Raw genomic sequence first — 18,773 nt, forward strand, 5'->3', positions numbered from 1 at the left:
GTGCTAGACCAAATTGATCCTTTGTTAGCTATTATGAAGTGTATAATTAAAACAAAAAAAAAATTACAGTTCAGTTTGTATGTACAGCTCGGTAGTGGAATAGAACCTGTTACTTATCTGAAAGTGAGAAAGTGTGTGTCAGCATCATGTAGAATATTCTTAGGTTTTGTATTTATATATAGAGAATATATGTATATATATTTTTCTCCCCTAAATGGTGATGTGGTCAGTTGCTCCCTAATTAACGGACATCCAACCTTATTTATTTTCAACAGGAGCATTGGTGGATCAGGGTGTCTTTGAAGAGTTGGCTCGTGACTATGTTCCACAGCTTTATGACTGCATGCAGGACTTGGGTGTAATATCCACCATTTCCCTGTCCTGGTTCCTCACTCTTTTCCTCAGTGTAATGCCATTTGAGAGTGCAGTGGTGGTTGTGGATTGTTTCTTCTGTGAAGGAATAAAGGTGATATTTCAATTAGCGCTCGCTGTCCTCGATGCTAATGTAGACAAGCTGCTTAACTGTAAAGATGATGGAGAAGCCATGACAGTCTTGGGAAGGTATTTATTACAGAAAATAAAGTATCTTCATTTTATTTTTCTTTTTGCTCACTTTTCTGATTTGTGTTCCTCTATGTTGAAATACTCATTTTAAACCAGTACAATATATGTAAAACTTTTACACGCTTATAGTCCCTTTTCATCCATATAAGGTACTCTTAACATTATTTTAAGATAATATAAAGTGACCAACAAGATATAAATTCTTCTTTCAAGACATTCAAATAAACTTCCCAAACCTGGTTATAGAAACTTATTTTGGTTGATTATTTTAGTTGATTACATGGTTTTTGTTACTTCATCTTTTGCCTGCTACCTTTTAAATGCTGCTAAGAAAAAGCCTTGGTCTCAAGGGAAATTGTTTTGTGAATGGACTAAATGGAACTCAGAAGAATTAGGCAGGCTCTTGAATGAATAGATTTCAGTGAAACAGGAGGCTGATAAATAGACTGGATTGAGTCATTTAATGCAAACTAATACTGCTGAGTGCAACCGCTGATTTCCTCATGTTTGGTAGTAGTGTTTAGTTTTCAAGATGCTGCTGAAACTTTGGAATTTTTTTTCCTAATAAGTTTCATTAGTATAGCCTTATTGAAGTCTGTTTTAAATTTCTTTGGGATTAAAGATGACTGTGGCTGTGTTTTCTCTGAAGTAAGCCCCAGCGCTTGCTGAGGATTTAAGTGTTCTGCAGCTGCAGGGTAGAAGACAGGTGACCTACAGCAGCTGCACCGGTGGGAGGAACAAGCCCTTAAAGCCCCTTGCAGCAAGGTTGGGCAGTAGTAGGACAGGGGGGTATGTAGACTGAAGCACACTGCCCCTTGTTCCCATGGTGTCATACTTCCCTTGACATATTCAAACAGCCAGAAGCAACAAATCTGTTCAGTAAGCCACTTGTTTGTGACTAGCTATATTGGAGCTATTTCTTGATAAGAATAACACATTACCAGGGTTACCTTAGCTCTCTTTGAGAAAAAGCAGTGTTAGGATTTGGCAAATTACTGATGTCAAAAATCATGTAGTTCATTAGTACAGAGTGGCTTGATCATTTTTACATTTAATAATCTATATGTAACCCTTATTGTGTCAACCCTCAGAAGGGAGGGGGTATAAATGAATCTTGGGTTTCTCATTTCTTTTTTTTTTTTTTTTCCCCCCACCAGATATTTGGACAGCGTAACTAATAAGGACAGCACTCTTCCACCCATTCCTCATCTTCACTCACTGCTCAGTGATGATGTAGAGCCTTATCCTGAGGTGGATATCTTCAGACTAATCAGGTCTTCCTATGAGGTAGGATAGGATTTCTTAACAGAAACTTGCCAACCCACACTAGTTCTGTTTTACAGGGGAATTTGATACTCTAGTTTGGCTTTGCTTGGAACTGAGAGTACATAAAAGAAATACAGACTCATCTCAGAAGTCTGAAATGGGGCAGGGGAGAGGGGTTAGTCTTTCTTTTAGCCAAAACTTTTAATTGGAGCTGTTTTGTATAGAAGGCTGCAGCATCAAAGGAGAGCAGCCCACAACCAAAAAGTGATTTACAAACAAAAGGTTGAACTTGTAATTCAAAAAAGGTTCATTCTCATCTAAGCTTTTTCATGCTTCTCCAAACTGAAATGTTAATAAAATCTATATGATTTCAGAAGACCTTACTATTATCAGTGGAACTTTGGGATTTTTACCACTTTTTTTCCAGCAAGTGCTGGTTATGACCATCAACCACTAGTTTCTGTATTATCACCAAAGCTAAAAAAATTTCGAGTGAAAGGAGCTGGTAATAACTAACATCTGTAAAGCACAGGACAAAGCCTGCAAAAAACCCTAAAATTTGCAAACCAGTTTCATTGTCCTTAAATTTTAAAAATAAGCCATCAGTTAAAATATCTCTGATGATTACACTGATGTATTAATTTTTTATAAAAATTAAAGAATAAAGAGTTATTCTCCTTAATTTCCTTTTTTCCTTCCATTGACATGCAGGGTAAATTAGTATTTTTAACTCAAGATGTAGATTCATACTTAGCAATATGACAGCTGTCCCTAAAACCTCCTTGCTTTAATAATATGGTATCTCTTTAATAAGAAAGTAGGTAGTCTTTTAGTTTATTCTACACTGAAGGGCAAGCTGAATTAAGTTAGATATATAGATCTTCTTCACGCAATATTATAATGGAGAGAAGGACGTTTATGTGAAATTCTGTTTCCCTTGTATTTTTCTGATTTCCTCGTCATGAAGACATATTGTGTGGGCTTAACTGCTTTTAGATGAATAACCTGACTGCGTGCAGAGCCAGTCTGTCTTTCTGGGGCTTATGCAGCACAGAACCTTGTAGCTCCTTCTAGATAAATAACCAGCTGTACTCCAGTATAATTAGGCAAAACAAATAGCATGGGGAGTGAAGAACTGCGAGGAAAGCAGGAGTTGGTTGCAAAGAGAGAATTAGTTTCAGGAGAGTCATTGTTGTTGGGTGATTTGATTATTAAAAAAAAAAAAAACCACCCAACAATTCAATAGTAAACTATCAAGATAAAAACCTCAAGGCGTCTGTTATTCAATGACTGTTACATTCCTCAATTAGGTGTGTGTAGTCAGGGCTGGGAACTCGCTGTGTTAGCTTTGCTGTGACTACAAAGAGCGAAATATTGAGTAAGCGAGCTTATCTTTGCTATTTTTAGAATTTAAGTTGTTAAAGGTACTTGTTGGGTAACCATCTATCCTTAATCTTCTAGTCATTTATTGTTTACAAAAAAATAGGAAGACCTACAGTTGAAAAAAATGCTTTGCCCTCCCTCAGACACAAACACACGCCCCCAAAGGGGGGGGAAACCTTGTCCCTTGCAGACTGTCCTAGATATTTGTCATGGGAGCATGATGAGTCTGAGAATTTGGTGAAGGAGTAGCGCGGTCAAAAGCATAATATTTGGATTGTTTTATGAAGAGCTACTTTCCATCACTCTCTGATCCTGTCCAGCTCTTAGGTAATCATGTCAGATGCATATATGGAGAGTCTCCAGTGAAAGCTGAAGTGATGCAGAGGAATTTTTTGGTAATTAAGTGATTAGCACACCTCTCTGTGATGATATTGAACTGACTTTTTACTTTTAAAAGAGAAACTTTCTTGAAATAAGAGAATATACATAACAAATACATTTTACCCTGCCAGTAATTTTTTCATTTACTGAAAATACTTTTTAGTAAGAAACCTCTTATCTTTTCATTCAATTTTGCAATTAATTCAGAAGCCATAGAGCCTGGCATTATAATAATTACAATAGAAGTGACTGAAATAATGCAAAATCACTACAGCTTTAAAAGCCTGTGTATAGCTCTCTAGCTGTCAGTGGAGCGTCAACTCAGATATTCAGAGCTGTTATGTGCTTAACTCCTTTGATTTGTGGGTTAGTTAACTTGGAAGAAAACCAGGCCACAAACACTTAAGCTACATCTATAGTAGTATCTGGATCTTGGCCATTTTAACTAAACAACTGACACTCAAAGGTCTATACTGTTGAAAGGTTTGATACAGTTTTGACCTAGAACAAGTGACACGCTTCCAACAATTCCCTGTATGATTTGAAAGTTAACATGGGCAAGGGACCATTCCCAGAAGGTAATTGCATGCAACCTTCTTTTTCTGTAGGCTACATGAGTTTTAGTTGTAGGGATGTGAACAGACCATCTCATTTGGTCCCCAGACCAGAGAATAAGCCCTGATTACTGGAATACATGTGGCCTCAGAGCCACAAAAGACGTCTCTTTTTCAAGGTTTTTTTGACCTCTGTGGTGCTTAATATTCATGGATGTTTATCTAGATTCCATTTTTTCAAAAGACTTCTTTATTTGCAAAATATTCCAAGTACATGAAACATCTTTTTACTCACGAAGTACATGATAAAGGTGCAAGTAGCATCACAGCTTTAGTGTTATTTTGATCACAGAAGAGTGTGTGAGCAAATTATGACCTGCTTATGGAGATGCAGTTGCACTGGAAATATAAATCCATCCTGTATGAAAACGTATCTTGCCAACCCCTTTTAGTTTTACATGTGGCATACTTGATGTCTGGCATTGTAGTTCCTGCTGGTCATCTGTGCATTTCTAAGTATGTGTTTACAAGTGTTTTCTTGATGGCAAAAAACTTTTACTTATAGTTCACAGAAAGAAATCTTAGGGATTAGACATTCCTCTACATATGAAAACACGGAATATTATTCCTAATAGGTTTTCCCCTGGGATGTTTCTGTAGTATATGCAGGAGCTCCCTGAGACTGTTATGTGCATTGTGAAAAAAAACTTCTGAAAATAAGACTTGGGCACTTTAGAGAGTGTCGTCTTCCTAATGGAAGTTGCATTCTCGATGCTTGGTTTCAGATCCTCATGAATGTAAGGACTGCTATACTGTCTCAGCCATTAGAGACCTAGTTAGTCTAAATATCTTCTCTCTCTGTAGCAATTAAGATATATTCCAGGGGAAGCTGAAATAAAACCCTGCAGAAGGAGTCATGAAACAATCTATTCATAGAGATTTGCCAAGGAAGAAATTTCTAACTACTGAGATTATGGTTTGAAATGTGAGGATTTGTAACTTAATAAAGACCTGTCAAATTAAATGAAAATAAGTTATTGGGAAAAACAAAATCTAGTGATATATTCCTAAAGTCTTTAACTTTTTCATGTGTTAGAAAAATGCCTTAACAGCAGGTTTTTAAACATACCATTTGTGGTATATCACATAATTACATTAATTTCTTAAATACATTAAAGGCAAGTTAAGTATTCCAAGTATTAATGCACAGGCTATCCTGTACTACTTTTTCTCTTTTAAGAAATTTGGAAGTATCCGAGCAGATTTAATTGAACAAATGAGATTCAAACAAAGGCTGAAAGTTATCCAAACCCTTGAAGATACTACAAAGCGCAATGTGGTAAGTACTGAAATAATGTTCTTTTGCAAAGATTAAGGTCAGTCAGTTTCTGAAATTTAAATTAGCTTTTCAATGAGACATGGATTTCAAATCCGTAACTGTTACTGTTATGTTTCAAAAGGTACGAACTATTGTGACAGAGACTTCTTTTACTATTGATGAACTGGAGGAACTGTATGCTCTTTTCAAGGTAAAGCTAAGTGAAGATAAGATCATGTGCCTGCAGGAAATGCAAATGTTTATTTTTGATATGGGACTGTTTCTTTTCTAAAGACCAGGTTAAGTCTGTGAGTGAGTTACTATCAGGTATCTTATACAAATTTGAATTAACTGCTGTATTATTGAATATACCAAAAAAAACCCAACCAGTTTTCAAAAGCTCAGGAAATAAGTAATTCACTAAATGATTTGTCCATGGAAAAAATTAATATACTGATGAAAACTATTATAATGAAAAAGTGAATATATAGAGGCTTTTGATCAGTCTTTAGAAACTTACGTATGTCTCTCTCTACCTGACCAAGTTTTGGAATGTAGCACAGAAATACCATTATTCTATTATCTCGGACAGTTAATACTTCCATATCACAATAGCTGATTTTTGCCATTGTTAATGCTTTAACGTATACTGTATTACGTGGAAATTTAGTGTCACAAAGTGATGTGTCTTTGTAAGTTGATTGTACAGCAATTACCATTAGATCCACAAATTTAAAGGTCAGCAGTTAAAATGCTTTTGCTTCACCTTCATGCACAGTTGCCCTAAAACAAGACACTTTCTTCCTCTGTTTTGTTATAACAGAGATTTTTTTAGTATACCCTGAAGAATTTCTTTCCTTTCAATTTCCCATCTGTAATGTCAGGTCTTACAATTGTCCAAATCCTGCAGTGCCTTCTTTCAGTCTTCCATGGAATCAGTGAGACCAAGTCAGACAGTCCACCCCAGTTGATTGCTGCGCAGTGCTAGGATCTCTTTCTCTAAGCTTCTGAATCATTTTGAATTAGATTCCACCAAAATCAGCCCCAGAACTTTCACTGACTTCAGTAAAACTGAAAGAGTAGGACTGTATACAGCATTTTTGAGACTATACAGTTCAACAAAAAATATTTCAAATAAACAGCTATTTTCATATGCTCTGAAATTAAAGATTTCGTGAGAGTCCCCTTTCTGATTTGACTGTGTGGTGAGGTTGAAGGGGGTGACTAAGCACAATAAGCCTGTGTATATGTGCAAATCACAGCTGCTTACTGCTCTGTTCAAAACGGGTATTTCAAGTTTCATCTGCCTGGGAGGCAGAAAAAGTTTTGCTTTATCTTCTTTTTTTGTAGAAGGATGTCTTTTTGTGCTGGTTAGAGGAGAAACATCTTGCAGAAGTGCAAGGGCGAGGTAGATGGAAATACATCTGCTAGTCTTGTGTTATTTTAAGAATGTGTGTGTGTGAGTTGTTTGGATTTTTTTTTTTTTTATCATTGATAGAGATGAGTTGTTTACAGAGGTGATGACAATCTCACAGCATTTGCCTTCTGTTCAGGCAGAACATCTGACTAGCTGCTACTGGGGAGGAAACAGCAATGCTATTGACCGGCATGATCCCAGCCTGCCTTATCTGGAGCAGTACCGTATTGACTTTGAGCAGTTCAAGGGGATGTTCGCTCTCCTCTTCCCTTGGGCGTGTGGAACTCATTCAGATGTATTAGCTGCGCGCTTATTCAGGCTTCTTGATGAAAATGGAGACTTGCTCATCAACTTCCGTGAATTCGTCTCTGGGCTAAGTAAGGAGAATTCACAACACTCTCAAAGTAATCTGACCCAAACAGTTTGTTTCTAAAGGGGATCCAGTCCTTCAGAAACACAGATGTTATATTAGCTATCAGATAATGAGTTTGAGTTTGACATATGCCAATTTGCATAAATCACCTTTGTTTTCAGAGCTGTTCATGCTACCGTTCAGTTCATTTTATCATGCCTGTGACAGTGGTTCCCACTGGGGTTTAGGCTGGTCACAGTAGGTGCATCTACATTAGTCAGTGGTGTATCACACTGGGAGAAGGACCACACAAAAACTACACGTCCGTTATGGTCTGAGGATTTCCCTGACCGCTAACTCTCAACACAAAAATGACCTGCAACTTGTGTGCTTAATGGTGTGATTACTTCTAATCAAAGTATTTCCTTTGGGAAAGTCTTTTGTATGTTCTTCTGTAGTGTTCCTCTCTGATGCTGCATTTTGTTATCTGCTCCTTAAACTTTCCCTGAAAGTTGGGAATTTATACCTTTTGTTAGTGCTACCAGCTCTGGAAAGGGGAGAGGGGCAGTATTCACTCCCTTGGTTGTTTGGGAAGAAGACTTTTGAGAAATTTATGTGCATATGTAAGGGGCAGGGGAAGGATAGAGTGAGGATGCTAGTTTTGTTTGCCCCTGAATAAAAGTGCTTCTCTTTAGAAGTCTGCTGACACCCCACATACGTGTCTCCCTGTGTGAGGGGAAGGTATCGCACCTCACAGTATATGCAGTAAGAGGTACTACCTGTATTACTTCTGAAATCAATAGCCAAGACTGCAGACTAAGAGAGCAGGATGGAAGTCACCTGAAAAGGAGAAAGTGGAGGTGCAGGTCAGATAGGGAGGCTGAATGTCGCTAATGGAGACTATGGCCCGTGCAAGTCCTGAAGAAGCAAGCTTTCAAGACATGAAAGTCAATATCACAACAAAGGGAATGTGCAAGCCCCAGGATTAACATGAAGCAGCAAAGATAAGGCAGGAACTGGCCACCCTTTTTTTTGAATATAGCAGGAATTATTCCCTGTAAGTGACCAACTTCTCACCGTCTATCGTGTTATTTCATGGCAACCTGACGTTTCCTCCAGCTTTACATTTTGATCCTTTTTGAGAGAGAAAAGGTTTCCTAATCTGGCTTTCAGCAACTCTTTGTAACAGTGTTTTTAAGCATTAGGGCTCCAAATGCAGCCTTGCATTAAAACCTCTGTAAAACAATGGTAACACCTGTTCTCTTGCAGGTAAAAATAGTTATGTGACAGTAAAACTGATCGCACACCTCCCCTTCACACCACCCAAAAAACCAGTGCTTCCTATGATGCAGTTCTGAATTGTATTTGAGGGACTGTTCGCCAGGTAACGCTTAATGGCCTTTTGAGACGTGACCCATGGATTAACTACTCTTGCTGCTTACAGGATGCTGTTAATAACAATCAGCCAGTTATTGGTTGAGACAGCGTTTTTTAGAACCAATAGTGAGTAATAAGAACAAGGAACAATGTTGAGCACTGTGAACAGAAATGAATGTAAAATGCACAAATGTGGCTATAAGCCAATGTGACTGAACTAAAATCTTCAATGGGCTAAACAGTCAAAACTGCTCGTTCTGCAAAACTATATTTTTTTCAGAAACTAAGCCCAATGTGGCATATCTTGAAAACTTTTTTTTAAAAAAAGAAGTCAACCCCCCCAACCCCTTTTTTGTTTAAGAAGCACATGAATGGTAACAAGGACAACACAGTCAACAAAAACAACATGGGATTTGTTTGAGCATATTTCACCATGCCCCAGGACTTCTAAAATTCCACAGACATCAGCTGTTTCAGTCTGCCTCACCAACCCAATATGCCTTGGCTAGGAAAATCTCTTAAATGAGGAATATCTTCTGTTGGAGCAAGACACGTCTGCTCAACAGGGGACTGTGCCGCCTTTTCCTTGTGGCTGTCCTGGAAAGCATGGTCAGAGGATGGGCGTTCTGGAGGTGACCTGTGGGCACCATCCTCTCTCTTCTTACTGTGTCCAAACGGCAGTATTGGACTCTGGCCCTGGTTTCTCAAGTCTATCTTTGCTAAAGGAAGCGTCCTATTCAAGTACTTCCTAGGCATGGCCCATCTCAGAGGGTGCTTGTTGACGGCTGAAGCAGCCATGGCACCTGAAGCATTTCCGTTTCACAACTCTCTTTCAATGGCCTTATTCCATGTAGCCATAAGGATTTGTTCCCTTGAAGCCTCTCTTTGATGCCTAGACTCCTTCTAGGATGTCCAGGAAGAGGAGGTAAAAAGGGGTGCTGTGTGTCCCAGCATGGGCTCATGGCCCTTTCTTCTGTGTCAGCATGAAATCCTTGGGTTATGAGAGCGCTGTAATTGCAACTGGGAATCTCCATTTCCTTTTCATAGCCCCTGTAGCAAATAGCTCAAGAACCTCCTACCTCAGGTGCCTCTAGGGCCTCAGCTGAGCAAAGATGGAACAACCTGGCATATTCTTCTGTACATTTACTCTGTGTCGTGTTACTGCAAGTTCAAATAAAGGAGTGATCTTGATTAGTTTGCTCTAGGAGTTGTGCTGCTCAGAAAGGGTTGTCAGCCTTGGTTATGAGCTGTTTGGGGTATTCACTTGTGAAGAAGCTCATCTGCACCCCCATACCACACTGGGTTATAGCATGTCAGTTGTTGACTCAGGATCCCAGTAAACTAGAGAGATTTCCACATAGACTCAAAGTGGCCCCCTGCCTCCCATTATGTTTCTGCAATACTCCATTCTCGGAGCATGCGGCTCTTTCACCTCTCCAGTGACTGCAGCGCTCACCACAGCCTCGTGCAAAAGTCGGCACCATGAAAACTGTGTCTCTCAGAGTACCAGAGTGTATTTTTTTTTTTTTTTCACTGAAAACAGCTTTTCTCCAAGCAGAGGTTGCAGGAGGATGTTCAGAAAGCAGAGTGTTATCCTCACCACTCCTCCGATCCTTTCAGGGAGCTAAATGCTGTATAAACACTCTGCACCCCTCCACCTGTGTTTGAGAGAGGCAACTGAAGCCAACACTTTTATGTTGCTACTAAGTTTTATTTTAACAGAATAAAGTTCTAACCTGTTTAATTACTTTGTTAATGGCCTCAAAGAAGATGGTGGGGAAAACTGTGAACATGTGACATTATGCACAGAAAAGACTTGACACCTGTGTAGTGTTGACAGGAGAACAGTCAGAAAGGGGACTCAGTGAAGGTTGTTCTAGGGGTGTGGTGGTCAAGCCAGGGTAAGAGGGGTAAGAGCAGGTGGGTGCGAGGACATTGGTTGCAGTGTGAAGGTGAGAGCTTTCACTGTTGCTGTTTCATGTAGAAGGATTCAAAGGGTGTAGTCATGTTCTCTTCCAAGCACAGTTTCTTCTCTCACCGCAAAGTAAATTTAAAACTTCTGGATAAAAACTGGCAATGCATCATCTGAGACTCGTACTGCAAAAAGACAAGACTTGTTGAAAGTTGTTGAAGGTTTTAGGACCTGTGGCTTCAGAGTGCCAGGAAGGAAGTATTTCTGGTTGGGACTAAGGATGGTCTTACCACCTCCCCAGTGCTGTTCACAGGCCCTCAGCAGGGTCATCTGCTTTGCTGCTCAGGGATGCAGGGGCCGTGCAGGAGGCCACTGAATTCTCTGGGTTCTCCTATGAAGTTATCCCTGTACCCCAGTGTGCAGGTCAAAATGGTGGCCTGAGCTGAGGTATCCATCTGTACAAAGGTCTCCCTTAACTCTCCATAATAGGGGCACATCTACCAGAGGTCCGTTCCTCTTCTGTTGTCTTTATGAATGTAGCCTAGTGGGGGGTTTTTTATTGTTTAATACAGCATCAATCCTCAGACCTTGGGTAGCCCACTGCAGCTAACTGTCAGGCAGTTCCTGCAAATTGCCAGTAGGCTGTTCTTCCCTTTGTAAAACTTTCTGACCTCTCCTGGGGGAGACCCAGAGGGTTGTCTTTGAGAGTCCAGATAACATCTTTGAAGACAACACAATGCGGGACAAGTCTACCATTCATGTACATTTTGAGGGGAAAAAGGGCCTGGCGTTAGGAAGCACACACAGATTCATCTCAGGCAAAAAGCAGTAGCAGTTGAGTTTTTTCAGTTCTCTCTGCCTCTGCGGACAGGGAGAGGAACAAGCCTACATGTGTCACCAGGTATCCAGTGCCCTGAATCCTATTTTGAGGAATGCATCCCTAGCCATTGCTGGAGGATGCGGAACTGCAGCCCATTCTGTGCTTTGATTATTTCATGTCAACTTTAGCAGTGGGGCACTTCACGTGGTACCTGGTGCATAACCTAAGACATAGTTTCACCAGAAGAGAAAGCATTATCTGCACGGTGTGCTACACCAGATAGGAACATAAGGAGGTTTTGTGCTTAAAAAGGACCAAGTTGAAAGCAAAATGGCTACTGTAGGTGTACTCAATTCTTTGGCCTAACATCTGTATTTACTGTAGTCTTAAGCTTTACAGTAGACTGTGATTGTTAGTATTTGCCAAACCACGCTTTGTAGTTTGCATAGCAGAGGTAAGTTGACATGGTAGCCTGTAAGGTAAAATAAATAAACCTCTATAAAATATAAATATATTTTTATATATATAAAAAATATAAAATAACCTAATTAATGAAGGTTAATTCATTAGTTTATGAAGTACATGTCATAACAAGTAAGATTTATGCAGAAGTCTGATTATTGGTTATCTCCGTACTTTAACTAATATCCATTTAATTAATTGGAAGGAGGGGCTGCAATAAACCGCTTGGATTTCATACAGCTAACTGTAGTGTAGACCAGAAAGGAATGGGGGTTGAGGTGGACAAATCACTAGAAACTATTGCCTGAACATCAGTTTAGCTCGTGGCTAAGCTGTGATAAATGCTGTTTACTTGAATTTCTCTCTCTTTTCTCAGTAAATATATTATTGTTCTAAATCATGGGATGTTATTATTGGATCCTCAAATCAGAATGTTTGAAGTCCACACAAAAAGGTGGTCTTAACTTCAGCTGGAGGCCTTTCTGAGTGGTAACGTGATGTGTGATGATCATAGATTATTTTTGAGCGTTACAAAATAGACATTTAATGAAGGACCCAGGGTTGAAGTACAAAATTCAGGGTAAGGTGGTCTGTGTTCTCTTGCTATTTCTACTGCAGACCATATGATCTTAGAAGTCAAGTGACTGCCTAATGATCTCAGGCTGTAAAGGGAGTACAGTTCTTCCCAGAGTGAATGTAGCAGCTTCTAAAATGAAATATTGTAGCAATAATAAATAGAATGGCATTGAATGCTGAGTATTAACATACTGTATATAATGCTGTTTAGGTGCAGCATGCCATGGAGATCTTACAGAGAAGCTGAAGCTACTGTATAAAATGCATGTTTTGCCTGGTAAGTAAATGATGTTAAAATAGCTGTCATCTTGTTGAGAACAGAAATTTGGAGCAGAGTTGTTTATGACTAGCTTTCCTAATTAAAAATTAATTTGTGGGAATTATTGTAGCTGTTTATGCAGCAGTAAAATAAGAGAGCTTCTACTATAACCAGACGCGGATTTGGAAAGTCTGAAAGCACCCATGCAGCCCTCTATTGCTCCAGCCACAAACAGGCCATTTATATGTGTCTCTTGCCTGTTTAGCTGGGGTTGGTGACTTCCCCCATACATAACAAATACAGTGTTCTTCAGCATTTATTACCATAACGCACTTTATTTAACAGTGAAGCTAGCTTAAAATGTTCCTGCATCCTCGTTTCTGTCCCCAGGCTTTCTTCTTGGTTTCCCCGCTGGGCTGATACAACTGTTCACAGAGGGAAACTCCAGATCGTTTCATAGATGTGTTTTCCAGGGAGCTGTACAAACTGTTGGACTCAGCTAAGTGAGAAAGGCAGTTTAGGGTGGAGAGGGGATGGAAACATCTCAAAACAGTTTTGCCCCTGAAGAAAATTATGTCCTGGAACTATATTTTCTCTGGCTTGTCACACGTGTGCCATAAAGAACCTACTGCTGTCCTCACTGAATCTGCGATTTAAGTATGTTGCAACTGTTTGGGTAGTTTAATTCTTGAGCACATTTACATCCTCTGGTAAAGATATCTAAAGGCTTTGAGAGGACATTCGCCTTCACGTGCGTTGAACATGTGTCCCTGATTGCTCCCAGCTGGCTTTGCTGGAGGTAGGCTTGAGTGATTCACTAATTTAACTGGGAAAAAAAAATACAATTTTATTGAGCTATAACAGAAGAGATCTATTTTTAAGAATGCAGCTTCTGATATTCGGGGACTGGTAAGCTCATACCAAATCATGACAGACTTTGCAGCTAGGAAAGGGTTCATACCCAGCTTAGGACACGCTGAGCTGCACAGAAGAAAGTAATGGAAGTAGACACGGGAAGATGGGCAAGCCAGCCTCTGAAGGCAAACAGCTACTTGTTAGTCAGACAGTATTGGATATCGGGGAGGAAACAGTACAGGTCCAGTAGTTCATCTCCTGTGAGCTGAAAAGAGATGATTCCTAACCCATCACATCCTCACACTTGTACTTCTAGAAACTGGCATTCTACATGTATCAGTGGAAATATGTTATAGTTTTTAATTAAAGGGTGGAATTTTTAATGAAAGAATTTTATTCTATTGCTTAGATCCATCCCCTGAGCAAGAAGAGCCAGACTCTGCTTTTGAAGCTACTCAGTACTTTTTTGAAGACATCACACCCGAATGTACACACGGTAGGCATCTTTTGTCTCAGGCATGAAAAGATGAGGTAATGCATTTCAAACAACATGTCTTTTTAGGAAGCTACTTTTTTATTGGATTAAACTTTGTAAGTGAAGTATACTCTGTAAAAAGAAGTATGAAGTCTTTGTATATGTTTTGATATCCTTAGAGGTGCAGGTGTGTGTACACTAAGAACTCCCCTGGATTGTACATTGCAGAAGTACTCTCAGAATAATGTCATCAGTGTGTTGCAACAGAAGTAATTTTGTGATAAGTACAGCATGTATGCCTTGATGGAGAATGAGAATAAATATATTGGCTTTCAAGATATATTTGGATCATAATTTAAAATATTCTAAAAAACTGAAGCCAAAAGGTATATCAAAATGTAGTTCAGCAGTTTGAAATCTTTTTGTGCCCTAATGAGAACCTGGGTCTCATCGCTGTTGTCTTAAGTGGCATTCTCTTTCTTGAGATATTTGATGTTAGGTTTCTCTCTGATTCAAGAAAAATATCGCCTATCCTTCATATTACAGGGGGAAGGTTGTTTGAAAATACAGATAAGAATTAATAGACTAGAGATGGCAATTTTAAGTCCTGATAGACAAAAGAAGATGCACTAATATAATCACCAAACATATATCATGCTAGAAGCTGTTTGTGTTGTGGTAGCACAGGCTAATCATTGTACTACACAAACAAAACCTAAGATGGTCCCTGTCTTAGTACTTATATTATTAATTATATGGAATTTGTCAGCAGATTTAAGAATAAGCAAAAATCATCATTTAGTCCTATCCTTTTTACTCTGCGTTTTCTGCAGTGTAAACATCTTCTTTATTTTGCACTGTACGCATGGAAAGTATGTATGTATCTAAACCCACACGAATCTCTCTCCCCCCGCCCCTCCACTTCCTAGTTGTTGGCCTAGACAGCAGGAACAAACAAGGAGTAGATGATGGATTTGTTACAGTGAGTCTGAAAACTGACAAAGGTATGCGTGGTGTCTCCATTTGAATTACATCTTTCATGTCTTGTAAAGATGCTCCTTTTGAAAATGGAAAAAAAAAGTATTAATTTAAGGTTTCTTCATGGACTTTTCCTGCATCTCTGGGTAATTTGTTCACGATAGGCAAGAAGAGCTCACAAGAGAATCGAAATTATCTGAGAATGTGGAGCCAAGAGAATAAATCCAAAGCAAAAAACACAAAGGACTTGCCCAGACTGAATCAGGTACTTCTGCTGACACTTCCTTATTTTTCATTAACTTTAAACTTTCTTCACATACCTATAAATATTCAATACATTAACACTGAATAAAGGCTTTATTTTGAGGCAGATACTTTTTACCAGAGCAGCAGTCAGCTGATGGCAGAAGTTAGTTGTTTTCAACATACTGTAACTGGCATTCAGCTCCCAAAACATCCTAAAAATGAGATACACACATATAGGAACGATAACATATTTTGATCTCTAGACAAAGGGTGATATGACACTGAATATCACCAGCTAGCTCATAATGTCTGATACACATTACCTGAAAGAAGCATTTCATGTTTTGTAATTTATGCTGTCAGTCTCATTCCCCTTAGATCCATAGCTGCTAAGGTGGAGGAGACCCACTGGGACAGCTGTTTCCTCCAGAGCATATAGGGGAGGCTTATTCCCTGTAGAACAATGCTTCTTACTTAAGGTAGACCTAAGCAAATCTCCTTCCTATTTAATTCGTGAGTTTTGAATTCCAAAAGGCTCGCATCCAACTAAGTTACCACTGTCAATTAAACGAGTGCTGCAGGTCTCTTATTTCATTTTTCATTACTTCTCATTAGTTTTATCAGACCCCTAGTTACACTTAGCATCATTCCTACAAGAAAATCCACCAAAATGAATGCTAAGTGCCTCACTGCTCACCCTCTGTTGCCCTCCTGTGGCTGCAGAGAAATAAATTTGTCATATGTTGGAAGAAACATCCAACAGTTTATTCTAAATAGCTTTGAGAGAGGCCATGCACCTGGCTGCCCAGTCATAGAAAATGCCTTCTAGACTGCACCTAGATTATTTCCAATTTCAGTTTACTCACATAAACGATTGTCATACCTCCATTCCAGACTTTCAAAACTGATTTAGTAGATCTCAGTCTGATTTGTTTCCTGCTCTCTCATTAATGTTTCCTCCCTCTGCGTTTAGGGACAGTTCATCGAACTGTGCAAGACAATGTACAATATGTTCAGTGAAGACCCCAATGAACAAGATCTGTACCACGCTACCGCTGCTGTGACAAGCTTGCTTTTGGAGATAGGTGAGGTTGGTAAGCTCTTCAGTGTGCAGCCCACAAAAGAGACAGACAGCAGCAGTAACAACTGCAGCAAAACTATCCAGAGCGAGCTGTTTCAGAAGAAAGAGCACCAGCAGTACCCCCTCGAACAGCACAAGCCGTTCCAAAGCAGCCTCGTCACCAGCGATGAGGAGGCCATTTGCACCGACAGCACCCTGGGCATGCAGATGGAAGACATTAAGCTCGAAGACTCTTCTCCCAGGGACAACGGAGCCTGTTCTTCCATGCTCATTTCCGATGACGATACAAAAGATGATAGTTCGATGTCCTCCTACTCAGTACTGAGTGCAGGTTCACATGAAGAAGAAAAGCTGCACTGCGAGGACATCGGTGAAGACACCGTTTTGGTACGGAGCAACCACACCACTTCTCTTCGTAGAAGCACTAGCATTGACAGAGACTGGGCCATTACCTTTGAACAATTTTTAGCCTCCCTTTTGACTGAGCCAGCGCTGGTTAGGTACTTTGACAAGCCTGTGTCCATGATGGCTAGGATTACTAATGCTAAAAACATAAGGATGATGGGTAAACCAATAACCTCAGCCAGTGACTATGAAATCTCTACTATGTCGGGATAAAAGGCAGTCGGGTTTTTTATTTGTTTTTTTTTATTCTGTATTTATTAGTACCTGGCACAGGCCCTGGTATTTTCAAAACATAATTGTTTTCACTAATGTGAAAATGTTGGGGTGCAAACTTAACTATCTTGAAGTATAATCACTCTTTCTGTGGGAAATGTTACACAAATGCAAATTTTATTCAAAATACAGAAAAAAATAACAGTTGTCAGTGAAGTGTGTGTATTATTAACCTTGCTATCAATATAAAATGGTAAAGATTAGTTCTTAATTTCTAAATGTAAACTTAATGCTGATACTTACGTGCGTTTTTAAAACAGACATATATAGAGATCTGATTCTTGGGGGAAAAAATGAACAAAACAGGAAGTACCTAAAATTTAAAGGGACACTGTCAACCTGAATAGGACCTCAGGTGAAACTAAGCTCCAGGCAACATCCCTGAAGGATAATTTTATTTCGTATAACTTTTTTTTCAAATAGGATAATGGGTTTTAACGTATGCTTCAATTTAATCTTTTTGAATATATGAAAGATCACTTCAGTGACACCTGCCTGGCTCCTAACGTCCTCTGCCTGAGACTGGTACGCTCAAATAGAAGTGAGAAGTCCATCCCAAGCCTAGCTGGCACATCAGGCAAATGTGGTTAAAGGTGATGATTTCTGCTCCGACAGAAGGCAGAGCCCATTTGCCTTTCCCTGGGTTCAGGGGCCTCTGGCCGCACCAAACCCAGCAGAGAGAAAGCCCTTTCCCAGCTGCGGCCACCAAGGGAAGATCTCCAGCATCGCCCTGCCTGGAGCTGTATTGCTAACCTGTGGACTCGGAAGCTTTGCTGGCGTGCTCCAAAGACAGTGCATGCAGGTCCCAGAACAGATTGGTAGGGTCTTTTTTTAAAAATCAAAAGCTGTTTTTAAAAGTTAAAAAAAAAATATATATATATACACTTCTAAGACTGGCTCTACAGCATATATAGCTTAGCTCTTAAAACTAACCTTTACCACCAACCTATTATATCCTTGTTAGATTAAGAAAATAAAAACCTGTATTGCATAAGTCTTCATTTACAAGTGTAAAGTAGCAGTAATGAAAAAAATCTGCAAGATAATGTAACTGAATGTTTAAGTCTTTCTGAGAACACTGTCACTTTATATAAAATGAATAGTATCCTGTATCAACTTACTGAATAATATGTTAAAATGAAAACTGGAGCACCTGCACTTTGAATCCTTGCTTCTTTTATACAGATATTCAGGATTTTTTTTTTAAATTTTGTTAGCTGTTTTTTAATTCATATTTGTTCAGTTCAGGATCATGCCTACATGCCTAATCTTTATTTGCTGTTTTGAGAACATCTTCTGTAGAATACTGTTGATTTTTTTATACTCCTGTATATTGCATCCGTGTAACTTGCAGATTTTTTAGCAGAAGCTGTGTTTAATTCTTTCGTTTTAAAAGAATGCTTTTAAACTGTCAGATGAAGTGGTTTTTACCACAAATAGGTAATGTGAACAAATAAAGTACACTCTGCACAGATTTGATTTTTAACTATTAAAGTCACACTAGAGGGAAAAGTCGGTGATTGTGTTTTATTACACAGACAAATGACTTTGGATCTTCAACACCAGGTTTCAGAACAAAAACATTTGTTGTTTCCACGCCTGGTTTTGTTTAACACTTGAGTGTGTTTAATTCCATCTGCAACAAGTAACCCATGCAAGCTTCTCTCACTACCCAATTTCATTAAACAGTTTTCCCCTGCTATGCTCACATTTGGTGACAACAGTTGTTACTACTTTTTAAGACCCCCCAGATATTTTATGACCCATCTATGCTCTGCTATAGCTCACTAGGCAGGCTTTTAAGGCTTTAAATATTAGA

At 39.2% G+C, this 18,773-nt stretch overlaps 1 protein-coding gene across 1 annotated transcript in view; it reads left to right on the forward strand.

Moving 5' to 3' along the window:
* TBC1D9 (TBC1 domain family member 9) overlaps positions 1-18,428 on the forward strand; it is a 56,270-nt gene extending 37,842 nt beyond the window's left edge. The window contains exons 12-21 of the mRNA XM_076337166.1: positions 276-561; positions 1,722-1,851; positions 5,389-5,487; positions 5,609-5,677; positions 7,020-7,260; positions 12,594-12,659; positions 13,906-13,992; positions 14,901-14,975; positions 15,114-15,214; positions 16,169-18,428. Coding sequence (XP_076193281.1) covers positions 276-561; positions 1,722-1,851; positions 5,389-5,487; positions 5,609-5,677; positions 7,020-7,260; positions 12,594-12,659; positions 13,906-13,992; positions 14,901-14,975; positions 15,114-15,214; positions 16,169-16,894 — 1,880 coding nt within the window. The 3' untranslated portion in view covers positions 16,895-18,428. The remainder of the gene's footprint in view (positions 1-275; positions 562-1,721; positions 1,852-5,388; positions 5,488-5,608; positions 5,678-7,019; positions 7,261-12,593; positions 12,660-13,905; positions 13,993-14,900; positions 14,976-15,113; positions 15,215-16,168) is intronic.
* The last annotated feature ends 345 nt before the right edge of the window (positions 18,429-18,773 follow it).

Source organism: Aptenodytes patagonicus, chromosome 4 (genome assembly GCF_965638725.1).
Source record: "Aptenodytes patagonicus chromosome 4, bAptPat1.pri.cur, whole genome shotgun sequence".
NCBI lineage: Eukaryota > Metazoa > Chordata > Aves > Sphenisciformes > Spheniscidae > Aptenodytes > Aptenodytes patagonicus.